Source organism: Miniopterus schreibersii, assembly GCF_964146895.1.
Source record: "Miniopterus schreibersii genome assembly, chromosome: 12".
Classification (NCBI taxonomy): Eukaryota; Metazoa; Chordata; class Mammalia; order Chiroptera; family Miniopteridae; genus Miniopterus; species Miniopterus schreibersii.
Window position 1 is genome coordinate 37,116,736 of NC_138112.1, and position 18,166 is coordinate 37,134,901.

General features: G+C 35.8%; 1 protein-coding gene across 8 annotated transcripts in view; it reads right to left on the reverse strand.

The window, feature by feature from the left end:
• NUP98 (nucleoporin 98 and 96 precursor) overlaps nt 1-18,166 on the reverse strand; it is a gene marked incomplete at its 3' end in the record, with an annotated part of 99,270 nt that overhangs the window by 66,924 nt on the left and 14,180 nt on the right. For 4 of the 8 annotated variants that reach the window (XM_081154980.1, XM_081154981.1, XM_081154977.1 and 1 more), the window contains exons 2-10: nt 16,287-16,388; nt 14,695-14,796; nt 14,406-14,582; nt 12,434-12,573; nt 11,042-11,149; nt 8,637-8,817; nt 7,155-7,318; nt 3,869-4,006; nt 2,346-2,484 (exon numbers count right to left, since the gene is read on the reverse strand). In XM_081154980.1, the coding sequence (XP_081011106.1) occupies nt 2,346-2,484; nt 3,869-4,006; nt 7,155-7,318; nt 8,637-8,817; nt 11,042-11,149; nt 12,434-12,573; nt 14,406-14,582; nt 14,695-14,796; nt 16,287-16,362 (1,225 nt within the window). In that variant the 5' untranslated portion in view covers nt 16,363-16,388. The remainder of the gene's footprint in view (nt 1-2,345; nt 2,485-3,868; nt 4,007-7,154; nt 7,319-8,636; nt 8,818-11,041; nt 11,150-12,433; nt 12,574-14,405; nt 14,583-14,694; nt 14,797-16,286; nt 16,389-18,166) is intronic. The other 4 variants (XM_081154982.1, XM_081154983.1, XM_081154978.1 and 1 more) reach the window with 2 other exon arrangements.

Below are 18,166 nucleotides of genomic sequence, written 5' to 3' on the forward strand. Positions count from 1 at the left end.
AAATTCAGTATGAAGCCAGTAAGGCATATCAGACAATGATGAGACCTTTCATTTTTAAATCACTGAACACGAGTTTAAGTATATCCATATACAACAACAAAAAAATCTCCAAACAAACCAGAAATCTGCAATCATGGAATAACATCAAATACATTTCAGAAGTCCAACCTATTTCATCAAGTACAGCCTACACAAGCTCTGTCAGACAGAAAATATCACTTAATTCTGAACATGAAGTGTGCTACAAAAAAATATGCATTTTCAAAGGGAGCGAAAACTGGTTCTTGAGGGGGATAAAAAAAAATTTTTTTTTAAAGTCATATAATGGTTTATGGCCCTCCAAAGGATACATAAACAGATACGTAATACATATGTGCTATTAAAAAATTTCATGGAGCCCTGGCATGCATTCCTCAGTGGTTAGAGTGTCTGTCTTCATAATACCAGAGAGTCAAGGGTTCAATTCCCCATCAAGGCTATGTACCTGGGTTGCAGATCTAATCCCCACCCCCCCACTCCGGTCTTACGTGGGAGGCAACCAACTGATGTGTCTCTGTCACAGCAACTTGTCTCTCTCTCTCTCTCCCTCCCTCCCCCCATTCCTCCCTTTCACTCTCTCCGAATATCAATAGAAAAAATATTCTCACTTCTCTGGTGAGGATTAAAAAAAACCTCATGTACAAAAAATGTGATCTAGAATAATTCCTTGGAAATGAAGTGTTACGGAAATAATTTAAAAAAAGAAAAAAGGTTGAAAAACACTGATTTAATGCTTAAGTATCTTTCCCATGTTTAAAAAAAAAGGTTTTGCTGATTTTAGAGAGAGGAAGAGAGAGACAGAACATCGATCAGCTGCCTCCTGCATGCCCCTACTGGGGATTGAGCCCACAACCCGGGTGTGTGCCTTGACTGGGAATCAAACCAGGGACCTCTTGGTGTAGGCGGACGACACTCAACCAACTGAGCCACACTAGCTGGGCTCCCATCTTAATTTTGTAGATAAAAGCAAGTACACAAAATAGATGTCCATGCTAACCAAGTCCACTGCCTCAAAACCTTTCTTTCATGGAGTACAACCAAAACAGAATTACAGGTGGAATAACCATTACTGGGAGTGACCAAGCAACACAACAAAAGTTATGAAACACATAAATTTAGGAAGCTGTACCTGACAAGGACCTATCTACTTCACAGAGTTCATATTTCTGTGAAAACACATAACCTTCCAATGGATGCTTAAGGTAGTCTCTTTCTCCAGTACAAGATCATTTAAAAACTCACTGAGCCCTGGCTGGTATGGCTCAGTTGGCTGGAGCAGGGTCCCATACAACAAAAGGTGCTGGGTTCCATTCCTGGTCAGGACACATACCCAGGTTGCAGGTTCGATCCCCGGTTGGGGTGAGTATGGGAGGCAACCAATTAATGTAACTGCCTCACAGCAATGTTTCTCTCTCTATCTCCCTCTCTCTCTTTAAAATCATTAAAAAAACCCCAAAAAACCACAAACTGAAAAACTGTGTGACTACTGACCTATGGCAAATAACCATGTCTTTGTACTCACCTCCCACTATATATCCAGCACCTACTGAAGTATCTGAAATCCTTATCAAATATTTAAACCACAATTTCATTTGGTGATAAAAATGAACTTTCCATATCTGATTTAACACAAATAATGCTGAATTTGTTTGAAAACTTAAGTAGGTAGTTACAGAAGGCATTTAAACATAATATAATGTTTCCATTAACAGGCTTTAATTTTCCCCAAAGAGTAGTTTAGGGCTTGTTTTGTCAATTACTGTTCAATCTTATCTCAATTTTCAGAATTTTTTTACAATGAACATGTACTCCAAAATAAAGCTTTTGCAACTATAAGAAAACTAAATAATCCACAATCAAAAAGGATTCAACTTTCAATAAGAGTCATCAAATCTCAAAAAAAAAAACAACAAAAACCTGTTGTGTTTTCTCAACCAAATATGTTTCATTTATAGTTTCTCAACGATTGGTTAAGTAATGCAAAGAAAATTGATGTTTCCCTATTTTGAAAAAAAGTCTATCTCCATTAGAGAACCAGCTTTCCAAAAGGACTGCTACATGTGCTAAATGGCCCACTTTTCCGAAAGCAGGAAGTTCAAAAGAATATGAATGAGGAAAGGCAACTGAACATCTTTTCTAAGTACCTCAACCCAAGTCCATGATTTTAAACCTTTCCCTCTTGTACTGGCATCGAGCTACGGCTTACCTGAAAATTTTTAAATATTCCCAATCATATGAATCAGGAGAATGATGTGTGGTATAGTCAGTGTAACTTTAAGAGAGCCAAACCTGCTTTTTATATGTACCAAAATTGGAAGTGTTTGTATTGGTTCCTAAAGTCAGGGTTGGTTTGTTACCAAAGAGCCCGCCACTCGTTGTACCAAATGAAGGAGCACTGGTTGTGCTGGTTCCAAATGTAGTAAGCTTGTTATTGCCAAACAGGGTCTAAAGAGAACAGAATACAGGAAAACTTTTAATATAAAGATACATTCCAAACAGTAAACAGAGGTTACCTCAGGTATGTGGGATTGGGTGAGAAATAAAAGAGGTCATTACTTTTACAAAAATATAGGAGGATGAATAAAGGCTAACAGAAAAGTACACTAGTCTGAGCAAGATTAACTTTATTAATAAAGAATGCTCCTAGCCTGAGAGTTAATGGAAACCCCTCAGCAAACATAAGATTTCAGTGAGGCAATGAAAAAAAGTACAGGAATCAAATATTGTATTTTTACCTGGAAACCGAAATGTATCGTGTATTTAATTAGCCAGTGGAAACAATTAAAATAAAAAATTTAAACATGCTACAACATAAGTGTACCTTCAAAACATTATGTTAAGTGAAACAAATCAGTCACAAAAGACCACACATTGTGTGATTTCATTATATAAAATGTCCAAAACAAGTAAGTCCGTAGACAGAAAGCTGGTCTCAGGTAATTGGGGGTAATGAGAAATGATGAATATGAGGTTTCTTTTTAGGGTGATAAATATGTTCTAAAATTTGTGGTGACAGCTGCACACTTTGAAAATAATATTAGCCACTGAACTGTAAACTTTAAAAGGGAAAATTGTATGGCATGTGGATTATATCTCAATAAGGTTATTAAAAAAGAACCTTCAGCCCTGACTGGTGTGATTCGGTGGTTAGAGTGTCTGCCCTGGAACCGAAGGGTCTCAGGTTCGATTACCAGAGTAAAGGGCACATACCTGGGTTGTAGGTTCGATCCCCATCCCCAGTCGAACTGTGTGCGGGAGGCAACCAGTGTGTCTCTCTCAAATCAATGTTCCTCTCTCCCCCTCCCTTCCACACTCTAAAAATGAATGGAAAAAAATATCCTCAAGTGAGGATTAACAAAAACAAACAAACAAACAAACTTTTGGAGGCATTATATAAAAAACTATCCACAACAGCATGTTTAAAGCTTTTTATAATGCGTACATAAAACAGATTGACCGTTCCTAACAGCCTGTCACCTCAAACAGGTTAGGACTAAGAGTTAAAAATCCGGATTTATTTAAGAGTGAAAGCATCTCAGTTTAGACTCAACAATTTAAATTTACAAATTGGAGTGACAGTTTGCCATCAGAAGTAAACTTCACACAAGCAATAAGGCAAAGTTGTTTAAAAAAGAACTTACTATTTGAAAATTAACCTAATAAAGTTACCTAGTTATTTTAATTTGCACCAAATAAGTTTTAGTTACTATCAGTATCAAGTCGTACAATATACCCAATAAAATACTTGAAAGACGGTCAAATCTTTCTTAGAAATTCCTTTAACAGATTCAGACACATCTTCATATTATAATCAACTGTAAAAACCTACCGAACCAACAGGACCGAATCCAGTATTGGTCTGCCCAAAGAGACCTGTTCCTGTTCCAAATGCCGTCCCACTGCTGGTGTTTGTAGTTGTTCCAAAAAGACCTCCAGGCTGCGAGGCTTGGGTTACTCCAAATAAACCCTGTAAAAGGTAATCTAGATGAAAAGGTATCCTACAGTAGTCAGTTTTCTTTAAGAGTCTTAGATTAATAATAATAGTTGCAATTTTTTAAAAGTTTAACTGACAAGTACTATGCTTAACACTCTACATAGAGCATTTCTTTTATTCACAACAACCCTAAAAAGCATGGCCATTTTTCAAAAGAAAACAAAGCTCAGAGCAGTTAAAAGTTTGCCCAATATGTTACAGCTATGGAGTACCAGAACCAGATTTCAAATAACTGAAGGTCCTATCATCCAATGCCTAAGAAGGTACTTTACTTATGCATTAGCATTAGTTAACAAAAGAAAAATATTGCACTAATGGACTATTGCTGAATTAAGAATTCAAAGTAGTGTTTTTAAAGTTTCATTGAGACATAATTCATATACCATAAAATTTACTCATTTAAAGTAGACTAGTCAATGGCTTTTTAATATAGTCAGAGTTGTGCAACTATCCTCTCTCTAAATTTAGAACACTTTTATCACTATAAAAAGAAACTCTCGGTCTATTAGCAGTCACTCTCCATTCCTAGATAACCAATCACTAATCTACTTTTATTATTTTATTTTAATACATCTTTATTGATTTCAGAGAGAGGAAGGGAGAGGGGGAGAGATAGAAACATCAACAATGAGAGTCACTGATTGGCTGCCTCCTGCAAGCCCCGCACTGGGGATCGAACCCACAACCCGGGCATGTGCCCTGACCAGGAATCAAATCTTGATCTCCTGGATCATAGGTCAATACTCAACCACTGAGCCACACCCAGTCAGGCTCTAATCTACTTTCTATTTCCATGAATTTGTCCATTCTATATAATAGGATCATACAAAATGTGGGTGTTTGGTAAATCATTTCTTTCCCTTAGCATGTTTAAAAGATCCATCCATGTTGTAGAATGTATCAAAGTACTTCACCTCATTTTATGGCTAAATAATATCCTACACACCACACTTGTTTATGCATTCAGCACTGACAGACATTTGGGTTGTTTCCACCTTTTAGCTATTATGAAAGTGCTGCCCAGCCAGTGTGGCTCAGTGGCTGAATGTCAACCCATGAACCAGGAGGTCGCTATTCAATTCCCGGTCAGGGCACATGCCTAGGTTGCAGGCTAGATTCAGTTAGGGGTGTGCAGGAGGCAGCTGTTCAATGACTCTCTCTCATCACTGATGTTTCTATCTCTCTCACCCTCCCCCTTCCTCTCTGAAATAAAAAAAAATATTTAAAAACAAACTGTGCTATTATATAACTTTGTGTACAAGATTTTGTTTTCATTTCTCTTGGGGAAATATCAAGGTGTGCAACTTGTTATTTATTCATGGTATATATGGTAACCCCGTTTAAATTCTGAGGAAGCACCAAACTGTTTTGCAGAATGGTTGCATATGCGGGTTCCAACTTCTCCAAATTCTTTGAAAATACTTCTTACTGTCGTTTTGTTTACAGCCTTCCCAGTTGATTTGAAGTGGTATCTTATTGTGGTTTTGATATGCATTTCCCTGATAACTACTAATGTTATCTTTTCATGTGCTTACTACAGCACTTCTATATCTTTTTTGGAGAAAAGTCTAATCTAGTCTTTAGATCACTTTTCCCCCCTTTGGCGATTTTTTAATAGGTTATTGTTTCGTTATTGAATTATAAGCATTCGTTACATGTTCTGGAAGCAAGTCCTTTATAAGATTTATGACTTGCAAATATTTTCTCCCATCTGCAAGTATTATTTTTGCTTTCATATACCTTCGATCCACAAAGTTTTAAATTTTGATAAAGCCCAATCTATTTTGTTCTTTTCTTGCTTTTGATTTTGGTGTTATATCTAAGAAACCACTGCCTAACTCCTTTTCTTCTAAAAGTTCTATACTTTAGCTCTTACATTTAAGAATTTAATCTATTTTGGGTTAACTTTTTATAGTTACCACAATGGTGTGAAGAATCCAACCTCATTCTTTTGCACATGGAAAATCAGTTGTCCCAGCACTACTTGTTGAAAAGATTTTTTCCCCATTGAATTATTTTGGTACTCTTATTGAAAATCAATTATCTATAAATGTGAGGGTTTATTTCTGGACTCTCAATTCTATTCCACTGATCTGTGTGTATAATGTTATGCCTGTACCATACTGTCTTGATCACTGTTGCTTTATAGTAAGTTTTAAAATTAAGAAGTGTAAGCCTTCCAAGCTTTCTTCTTTTTCAAGACTGTTTTGGCTATTCTGGGTTCCCTTCTATTCTTTTTTGATTGTTTGTATCATGAAAGTGTGTCAAATATTTTTTCAGCACCTACTGAGGTGATCATGTGGTTTTTGTCTTTATTCTATTTCTATGGGTTATTGTATTGTCATATGCTGAACCAATTTTTCTGGGATAAATCTCACTTGGTTATGGTGTATAATCCTTTTTATATGCTTAATTCTATTTGCTAGTATTTTGATAATTTTGGGGTCTAGCTGTACTTGTTTTTTTATCAGGCAGAGTACCTCTAAAACTCTGAACATATCAAAAATTAGAGATAGACGAGGTAAATTCCAAGAATTCTAATAAAAATAATCATACCTCAAATTACCTTTAATTTTACACTTCCCTAAAAGTCCCTAGAAATAAACTGGTAATGATGTAAAGGCTTTCTCTTTTACTTTCTGCACAGAAGTAGCAATTACCCAATATTTCTCTAAGTTTTGGTTCTCCCTTTATTTATTTTAATGAACTAAACTTCTTTGTCTGACTCCGCTTAAGAGAAAAAGCTAAAAGAACATTTTGAAATATAACCAGTAATTTTTAAGTATTTCCTCCTACAATATATAGAATGGCTGGAGTCAATGTCCTAAGGTGTAGCTTCAGGATGACAAATTGTAGTACACTAAGCAGCTCTTACTGATAAGAAAATATGCTCAGAAAAGATAAGTGACTTGCTCAACAGTCTCTCAATGAGTACAGAGCAGAGCCTCAACTGGAATCTAGGTCTTAATTATTCCAAGATTTTGCTCTCTTCCCCTTACTACATACCATCAATCCTTAAGAAATGCAGTACAAGTAGAACTTGCTGATTTGACATGATTAAAGCTTCATTACTTAGCCCTAGAAATAAGACCTGGAGTTAATTGTGGACCTGTTTCCTTACCATGGTGTTGGTGCTTGGCTGTCCTAGTGTGCTGGTATTACCAAAGGAAAAGCTAGTGTTCTGGGTGGTTGTGGCCTGGGCAAATGGTTTGCTGAAGAGGCTGGTAGTTTGCTGATTCTGTTGGCCAAAAAGACCACCTGGATTTGTTCCAAATCCAGTCGTACCTTTCAGGAAATAGAAATGAAAGGAGAAATATAACAACAGTCTTATGATATTGATCACACATCTCTATTACACTACTCGAACTGAATAACTGTTTCATTTTCTATGTTCCTTCACATAACTTCAGATTTGCTTCAGACTTTAATTCCTACAATACTCTAACCTGAAGAACCGTAGCTGGGCTAAGTAATCTTCCTTCTTGAGTCCATAGCTTTCTTCTCTTTTAGAAGATACCACACTACACTTGAAGTCTATGTGTGCACTTCAACCATGTTAGACTAAGTTTTTACTGAGAACAGAGGCTTTCTCTTTATATCAATACATTCAGCATAGGGTGTGACACAATACTTAAAGAATACGTGGCTAAACTAAATCACAAAATACCAAGACTGGAGAAAATGTTAAATGCCACTTAAATGTTTGTTTAGTGTGTGTGTGTGTGTGTGTGCGTGTGTGTAGATCCCTCTAGAAATCTACAAAAAAGTTCAACTTCTACTTATTTCTCCAGAGGCAAACTGGTGGCTGGGGGAGGGAAAGAAGAGATCTTTGGTTATACACTTTTTGTATTTCATGAACTTTATATCATATATATTACCTTTGCAAAAGTAATATATTTATGAATTTAGTAATCATCCTAGACTTCCATCTTTCACATCCCGCATCAAATCAATCCATTACCAAGTCCCATCAGTTCTGCAGTCAAACTGGGTCCACATTCTGACCATCTCCATAGCCTCTTTTCTCATTCAAGCCACATCACTCTCATGTAGACAGAGGAATAGCTTTTCTAACTGATTTGTTTCCACCCATGTCCCCTTACAATCTACTCTTAATATAGCAGTGTTCAGAATGATCCTTCACTCATAATCACAAGACTTCTCTTTCTAAACCCTTTAATGGCTTCCCAACTCAAAAATTCAAATCTTGACACTGGCCTAGAAAGTCCTACAAAATACTGTCCCTATATTCCCCAATACTTCCCCTTGTCCTGTCCTCTTTGGCAAAAACTCGGGATTTTTAGATTTACAGTTTCCTCCAGCTGGAATGTTCTTCCACCAGAAATCTGTATAGCTTTATCCCTCACCTTCGTCAGACAGGTTGCTGCTCAAATGTTACCTCATCAGTAAAGCCCTTCTTAACCATAACCATTCTTCATTTAAAACTGTATGTCTCCCCACCCCCACATACATACCAAGCCCTCCTTATTCCAGCATCCTGAATTATTTTTCTCCATAGCACTTATGACAAAATGACAATTATAGTTTACTTTTAGTGGTCTGTCCCTCCTATATATGGTCCAATATGATGTCAAGTGCTTACTAGTTCCAAAGGCTGTTTTGTTCTGACCATATGCAAAGCCTGAATTAGTGGTGGAGGAGCTGAAGAGTCCTGTTGCACTAGAGGTGGCTGGAGAAGACCCAAACAAGCCAGTCGTGGTACCTGCTCCCACCTGGTTCTGCGGGCCTTTCCGGTTAGCCTGATAATCCTCTAAACGAAGTTCCTAGAGAAGGAAGGGAAAACATATTTCCAATCTTACTATGCAGCCAAAAAATATTTAGGAGACTAAATAGCTGAATTTAGTATTCAAGTTCTATGATTACACAAAGAACCATGACTGTAAAACAGAAAGCTATAAATGACATTAACTTAATATCACTATAGAAAACATTTTCAATAGTGTATAACGAACATTAAAATCTATACCACAATTGCCATAAAACTGCAAGCCAAAGGATCAACCAATCTTAATTTTAATTTTCTTTTATAAACAATAACTTTTTTTAATAGAAAATTTTATTCAATATATATTTTCCAGCAAAAAGGCAATATAACAGAAGATGGTATACACTGCTGCTACAGAAACAAACAAAAATACTGGGAAAGGATGAAAAACAAGTGTGATTTGCTGATGCTATTTTACTGCATTCAAAACTAGACATACAGCTGGCACGAGCTCCAAAATAAAAGGCCAGTACTGAAATGAAACTACACACAAGTATCAATATCAGTAAGAATCACTTGCAGATTCACACAACAAAAAAAATCACCTCCTCCCAGCAGTAAATTGTACATGTTCGTTCATTAAAGATACAATTTCATTTTTCCTGTGTGTTTTTTTTAATTTTACAAAGTCAATAGCTTACTAACCACTAATAAGCATGCTCTCTTTGCTAAAAGGCTCTTCTTTTTATTTTGTTCCATTTGTTCCATTTGAAGGAAAGGGTATTTATAATTTTTTCATCTGCTTGTATGAATTCTTGAGATCATTAAGTTTGCCAAGAGGCAGCATAGTATACCTTCACTGTATTTAACAGTGCATTCCATTTAATAAAAAGACCCCAGAACGTCTGCCAGACTATATGCAGCACATCCACTTTGCAAATGGGCTGCAGAACAGTAGTGGCTGATGGAAGTGAGCCAAGTTTATTAAAAAGACCCAGGAAGCACCCTGGCCAGGTGGTTCAGTTGGTTGGAACATTGTCCTGTGCACCAAAAGATTGCCAGTTCAAAAACTGGTCTGGGTGCATACGAGAGGCAACTAATCGATGTTTCTCTCTCTCTCCCCCTTCCTCTCTCTTTAAAAATCAGTGAAAACATATCCTTGGGTGAGAATTTTTTTAAAAAGACCCAAGCAGCTGGGAGAGATCCAAGGATAATACTTTCCTTTAGTACAATGCTTTTTTAATTTAGCATAATAATCTTGTCTACTCCCACTCCAAATTTAAAAATTAGCAGATTAAAAGACAAAGGATTCTGGAAAATTCAGAAAATTTAAGGAAACAACGGATAAAGTTTAATAGTTTTGTCTCACAAGTCAGGATGTTTCTGCACTCTCCAATAAACACAGTTGGGGTGTAGGAAGAAGCAAAAGTTACAATCACGAATGACAATCAAAATGTACAAAGAACTACTACACAGCAATGAGAATGAACAAACTAACTTCATGCAACAACATGGACAATCTCAATGCTGAACGACAGACTTAAGAGTAAATAATGTAAGATGCCATCTATACACAAAAATAGGCAAAACATGGATATTGAGGACAGTGGTTACTTTTGGAAGGGAAGGATTGTGACTGGGGGGTTGGGCACAAGGGGGATATTAGGGGTGCTGGTAATGCTGTGTCTTTAAGAAAACTTACTATGTTTCCTTAAGAAAACTTACTATGTTGTATACTTATGACTTTGCATAAATTTATTAAAAACACATTCATGAGTACGCACACACACATTGCCCAATGTAGTGTGGGCAACATCCAATCAGAATACACTGTTAGTAGAATGATGCTGGTACATACAATCTAAATATTATTCCTGCCTAAAACAATATACAGCTATAAATAGTACATTAATTTAAAAAAATATTTTGAGCCCGGTTGGTGTGCCTCAGGAATTGAGCATTGACCTATGATCCAGGAGATTGTGGTTCGATTCCCGGTCAGGGCACATGCCCGGGTTGTGGGCTCAGTCCCCAGTGGGGGTCCGGCAGGAGGCAGCCGATCAATGACGACTCACTCATCACTGATGTTTCTATCTCTCTTTCCCTCTCCCTTCCTCTCTCTGAAACCAATAAAGACATATTAAATAATAATAATTTGTTAGTTTTTTATATAAACCCAATGTGAACCACTTGATTCTAAAAGTAATCAAAAGCATTTTCAAAAGCTGCTTTACAATAGTATCAAAAGGTTAGGCTGATATTCTATGTTGCATTTTACTGACCTCTAGTGACTTGCTTTCATATTCTTTCATAGCAGTGATACACTGGTGCTTGGTACTGATATTAGTACTAACTCCAGCTTTAACCATAGTATCGGTACCAGTTAGAGGCTGCAAAGGAAGATAACAGTAAATTTGAAAGTCTGAAGCAAATGCGTAAATCCAGGTTTTATATCTCTACTCTCACAGACACAATTCTGCAACCACTGAACTCTATAAATGAAGTCTACTAGGTCTTTTACTAACGAGATAGCTTCAAGGATGCTTGATTAAATACACTGCATTTCTGTTCTCTTCCTTCATCAAGGTTACCTTATAAGTCACAATAATTATCACAAACCTAGAGATTAATCCCATAACCAATCCATCTAATTATCTACTAAAATATATTTATTATATATATAAGAAAAGCTTTATCTAATTTACCTAATATATACATTTAAATCTCTTATTTCTCAGCTGCACCTCATTTTCTGCTCTAAAATGTCTGCTTTATAACTGTTGTTGCATTTAAGAAATATGGAAGCCTGATTTCCCCCCCCATAATCATATGAGGAAAAGGGCACAATAAATAACTAAAGATTCCTACTTATGTCAGTTTTCTCAATTATTGTACTTTCTAAGAGACAAAAAGTATTTTCCCTCTATCATTTATATTTAATTTTATTTTAAATTCAGGATTCTAAATTCAGTATTATGAATTTACCACCTTGCCTAAGAAATTCTTTACTTTCTCAAGTAAGTTTTGCCAAGCCCTATTTTTGCCAGAGGTTGCCAATTAGGCTAACTGCCTCAAGCCTATCCTAAGTATCTCCCAACCAATCACATCAAGTGGTATCTTACATCAAGTGGTATTCCATATATTTTTCTAAACAACAAATTCCACTTTAATCCTCTACCCAACTCCTCTCAAAAAGCCAAAGAAAACACAAAACACTATTGCCCCATTTTGCCATTTCATCCACAAAAGTTTTATTTTTAACTAGCACACAATATTGATGAGTTCCATCTATCTCCTTAAAGAGGCCTTATCTACCTATAGTTTGCTCCACATTCCTTATTTCTAAAAAGAATGGTTGACCATTCAGAGGTCAAATTATGCACACAGTAAAGACAAATTCAAATTCAACCTTATACTAGCTGTTAATCAACTTTGTGAATACAAATTTGACTAGGTTGAGTATAATTCAATTATGCATTATAATCTAGATTTACATTTCAAGACCTTTCCTTTCTATTATACAACTAATTACAGTTACTGTTCTTAACACATGTTTCAGGAAGAATGAGACTAAGCTTTGCATAACTCTAAAGAAGAGAAATTTTATGACTCATCCTGCAAATAAATATACAAATGGGAGAGAAATTCCACAAACATTGGAAGAAAATACTTACATTAAATTTAATAGTAGTCCCAGTGGGAGCAGCTGTAAAACTACTGGGTCCAAAAAGGGAGACAGATGTACTACCAAAAGGATTAGAGGTGGTATTTGTAGTTCCAAAAAGTCCCCCACTGCTAGTACTTGTTCCAAAATCTATAAATTAGACAGAAAAATTAAATGTTAACAGTAAAGAATTTAAGAACCTGTAAGGTATCTTGAAATTAAGCTATGGCCCTAGAACAGCAGTACTTTCACAACCTCAAATTTTCTCTTTCAAATATCTCTTTTTCACTAGCAAGTACCTCCAAACTAATATTTCACACACACAGAATTTTAGGCTCACAACTTTGAAGTGACACAAAATCTGAATCCTATAGTCAACTAAATTTCTTTGAAGCCCTTCTTGGGCACACCTGAAGACGAGTTAAAAGAAACAGTACTTTGGTCCTGGTTGGTGTGATCAGTGGTTAGAGCGTTTGCCCACACACCAAAGGTGGCAAGTTTGATTCCCGGTCAAGGGCACATACCTGGGTTGCAGGTTCAATCCCTGGCGTTGGTTGGGGTACATGTGGGAGGCAACCAATCAATGTCTCTCGCTCACATCGATGTTTCTCTCTCTAACCCCCTCCTCTCTCTCTAAAAATCAATGAAAAAATATATCCTTGTGAGGATTAACAATAAAAAAGAAACAGTACTTTGTTTCATCATAAATTCTATCTCATTTCTCCTTTCTTGGCAAGACTAATGATAAATGAGCTTGTAATTCTGAAAACAACTTATCACAATAGATTTCTACAAGAGGAATAGTACACTTTATTTACATATATTACTAAAAATACCCACACATAACTAAAAAGTTTAAAACATACTAATGGTCCTATTATGGCAACTGAACATAGGTTAATGGAAAATTTCACAAAGAAAAATAATTTAGAAAAATTAGGAGGCATGCTGATCATTTTATAGAAAATAGAGCCTCTCATTACCTTACTTTTCCAAAAAGCTGATTTTTAAAGTTATTACATGAAAGTGAATTTAACTGTTATCTAAGGAATATATTTTTCAAAATATGAGAAATACTTCTAAAGAAGTCATACATATAGAGCCAGAAATGTCAGCAAGAAGTGAAAAGTTTTCTGCCAATATATTTAATATTAAGCAACATCCTAAATACCAAGTTTTAAAAAAATGTGATTTCTTATTGGCAAACTATTTCTTCTCTAAAAACATATCCGAATACATAATTTAAAGTAAATAAATACATCTCTTTCAAATTAGCACTTTAGATGGCATTTTACATTGTCATGGTTAAATATTTCAACACCCCCACAAAAGCTTTCCCTTTGTAAAATACTGATAGTTTGGTAACTTAGTCATTCTGCCATTTGCTTGTCCTGAGAATAGCATCAATTCACAGGGCACATCTCTTCAACTAAAGTACTATGTAGAGAAGCATCCCCAGGCCACATTCAGACAAAAAAAGAGGGAGAAGCAATCAATTAAAAATATCTGCCATGGGCAAGAAATGGAGGAATAACCATGCCATGGCCAGTATATGTCACTGTGGCTTTAGCCTCTCCATACCAATGTAAAACGGAGAGGAGACAAGAAGGTGCCCATGCCATACAATACTGTTGACTACACACATGCTTCCTTGAAATTCTCCTATCTTAATACTTTTGACACAACTCTGACTTGGTTTTTCATCCTATCTCTGGTCATTACATTATCTATTATTATCAAGTGCCCTCTACCTCTGCCTATCCCTTAAATACTAATGATTCTCTGATTTCCATTCTTAAAGAGATGTACATCTCCCCCCTCCTTTCCAGTATATTAAACTTTCGATACATTTGCAAGTTTTCTTCTCCCTGTGTTTCTGAAGCCATCTGGAGGGAAAAAACAGGAGGGGTTGAACACAGGGAAGAGAAGAGAAAAAAATCCATTAGGCAAATCAAATTGTTAGATGCAGATGTCCTACTTACTCCCAAAGCCAGTTGGTTTATTTTGTGCAAAGGCATTGTTTTGGGATGAGAAAAGACTGGACCCTGTGCTTGAAGTTCCAAACAAGCTATTTGATGTTCCTGTTGATGTGCCAAACCCAAAGCCGGTGCTTGTGGAGGTAGCTGGCTGGCTAAATGAATTGGTACCAAATAATCCTCCTGGGAAATGAAGAGGGGTAAAAAAACAGTTATATAGACATATTAGAGCCACTTTGTAAAGTCCTATATCAGCTATGAATAAACCAACCCTTATTCCAAATAAAAGCCCTACCTGGTTTGGTCTGTGAATTTCCAAAGAGGCTTCCAGTATTGTTGCTGGAACCAAATGCAGATGTTCCAAATGCCCCTCCACTAGTAGTGCCAAAGCCAGTATCTGAAAAAGCCAAATCCAGAATAAAAATAAGATCTTAATCAGGTAACACCATGAAAAAGAACATTAATATTTCTTAATATTCCCCATTTGGATAGGACTATTGGTATAATCTATTTGTCTAAGCTATTTTTTAAATTTACTGTTGACGGAATTATAGATGTCCCCCCATTTCCCCCACCCCCAGCCCACCCCAGGTCTTCCCCACACGAATGTCTGTGTCCACTGGCTATGCATATATGTTCTTTGGTTAATCTCTCCCCCTTACCCTCATCTAAACATTTTTTTTTCAAAATTCCATTAGACTACTAATTATAGTTAAAATTAAGCCATTAGACTACTAATTATAGTTAAAATTAAGCCACATTTTATTCACTGTCCCCAGGTAAAGTAAAAAAACAAACTGAAAAGGTATGGCTTCAATAAAAGTTATAGGTAGGTTAAAAAAAAAAGTGTGTCAAGGTAACCAGTGACTGAATTACATACAAAAGTAAAATCATCAAAATTAAAGTGTTAAAATTCTCTTCACACATAGTACACTCCATAGTCAATGGAATGAATGGTCCTTAATTTGGGGGGCATATCAGAATGACCTGGGAAGTGTTTTCAAAATATGTATGTTCAGGTTCCAACCCCAGAGATCGTAATTCCATAGTTCTATAATGGGAAATATGTACTTTGAGGGGGGAAAGGTGACTCTTAGGGGCACTTAGTTTAAAAACCAAGAACCTAGATGTAGAGTACTTTAAGAGGTCAGGAGACATCTGAAAATTTTTCTCCATTGTCATTTTTACTAGGCATGATTGAGGTTTGTAGTTATGCTTTTTAAAAATCCTCAAAAAATTAAAAACTACTATATGAACCAGCAATTCTTCCACTGGGTAGTTATTTGAAGAGTATGAAAACACTAATTTGAAAAGATATATGCACTCTTATGTTCATTGCAGCATTATTTACAATAGCCAAGATATGGAAATAACCTAAGTGTCCATCGATTGATGAATGGATAAAGATGTGAGAGATACATATACACACAAATACACACACACACACACACACACACACACAATGAAATACCACTAAGTCATAAAAAAATGAAATACTGCCATTTGTGACAACATGAATGGAGCTTAAGGGTATTACACTCAGTGAAATTAGATAAAAAGAGGACAAAAACTGTATGGTTTCACTCATATGTGGAATATAAAACAAAACAACAAAAGAACAAATGAAACAAAACAAAGCCACTCAGATACAGACATCAGATTGGTGGTTAGCAAAAGTGATGGGGAGGTTGAGGGGAGGGCTAAATGAGTAAATGTATGGCGACAAAAACTAAACTTTTGGTAGTTGTATACCTGAAACTTATGTTATTAACCAATGTTGCCTCAACAAAACCCACACAAAAAATTTTTTAACAGTTTAAAAATGAGGGAATGTGTTCTTAAGAATAGCTTAAGATTTCCTCCCCCAATTTTTTTTTTAAAACTTACTCTGCCCAAATGTTGAAGTTGTGCCAAAGCCACCTGTACCACCCCCAAAGGGTGTTCCAAATGACTTATTGAACATCTTCAAAATGAGTCTGCTTCAGAAAGCTGGAAAGAAGAAAAAATTATCACTGTATAATTATCACCAAAGAATACAATGCAATTGTTTCATAAAATGTTATCAGGCCATTAACTCCCTTAGGCCTGTTCAAATTGTAGCATAATGCTTACCCACTCTCAATATCCTAAAACTCTCTGTATGATAAAATAGACCTTGAAAACTGAGCTGAATAAATAGCATAAAATGAGCTTAAACTTCAGATCCCACCAAAAAACATTCCTTTAAAACAGTATTTTCCAACCTTCTTTAAACCTAAGCCTATCCTTTTAATGACAATTTCAGGTCCACTATGCCAGATTTTGACATGGCTCACCATGGAGGTTATGTACAATTCCCATAAAAAATTACAATGATAATTCTGTTATCCTAATGACTTGAGAAGCTAAAATTTTTGCTTATTTTCAACAGTTTGCACTGTAAAAAGTGCCCCCCCTTTTGTATATAAAATGTTTTCAAAATTACACTTGCCCCTCTTCCCATCTCCAAATCCCAGAGACCCTGGTACCATGACATTCTCTTGGAGATTATTTCTTAAGACTACCCTCTATGATTTCCTACTTATCTATTTTCTACTACTCCTGAGAACATTAGAGAATACCTTTGGTGAAAACTCCCCAACCTCACATGAATGATACCTGCAGTATCTAAACTATGCACCCAGTCACTTAATGAACTGGATCAAAGTGTTTCACAAATACAAAAGGAAAGTTTGGGGGTTTTCGCCTCAATTTCAAGAAAAACAATTTAAATGTATCATTTACTCAAAAGTAAAAAGGTTTTCCCTTCCATAAATTTTCCTTAAACTTAAGATAACTGCTACCACTTACCTGCCAGCAGACAAGAAAATAATGAGTAAGCTACTTTTAATATAAAAACTCATTAATCATGCTTATTTGGATTTTTTTGACAGGTACTATGACTTTCCTATTATATACACATAATGCAGTTTTTATCCCTTCTAGTAAAATCATGCCTTGTATAAAATTAAATGTTTTTTGTTCTAATGTATTCTAACACCTGAAACATTTTGTGCGACATTAGGAAAAATGAAGTTGTCCTTAAATACCTAATGCTTTTATAGAAATTAATATTCTATAAAATAGAATATTATGTCCCCTAAACTATCCTAGAAAAAAACTCCAACATTTAGGTCTCCTTCCCAACATCTAGGGATTTAATAACTCCTCTGATTAAACAAAGCTCACTGAAACTAGTGGTCTAAGAGGGCCACATTAGAATCAGCTGACAAACTTTTCAAACTACATCCACCCTAGATCCCACTCTAGAAATAACTGAACCAAAATATCCAGGGTTCAGACGTAGACAATTGTTATCCTGAAAGGCTCCTCAAGTGACTCTAATGCATTCCCTTGGAACTAGAGGCTGCATTTCATGTGATTATCATTTCTCTTTCAGTAATAAGATCTGTTCTAAGTTTCCTGCCTTCCCGATTTATCAGGTGTCATAAAGTTACAGAATGGGCCTTTACCATATTAACTGGTTCTCTTTTCCAGAGAAAATGTTCTTGGAAGCACTTTGCAGAAGTCTAGGCCTCCATGAGTCTATCTATATATCTATGCTTTTTAAAGTTCATTCAGAATTGACAGTTGTGCTAGGGGTTAGATGTCTGGACCAAATCATTTTAATTGCAATCTCTCACACTACTTTCTTGGGTTACTGCCCACTTTCCTGTAACTTTTTACTAAGTTTTTTGATCCATGATTAGTAAGGCAAAAACTATGAGTTGTATTACAGTTATGCTAAA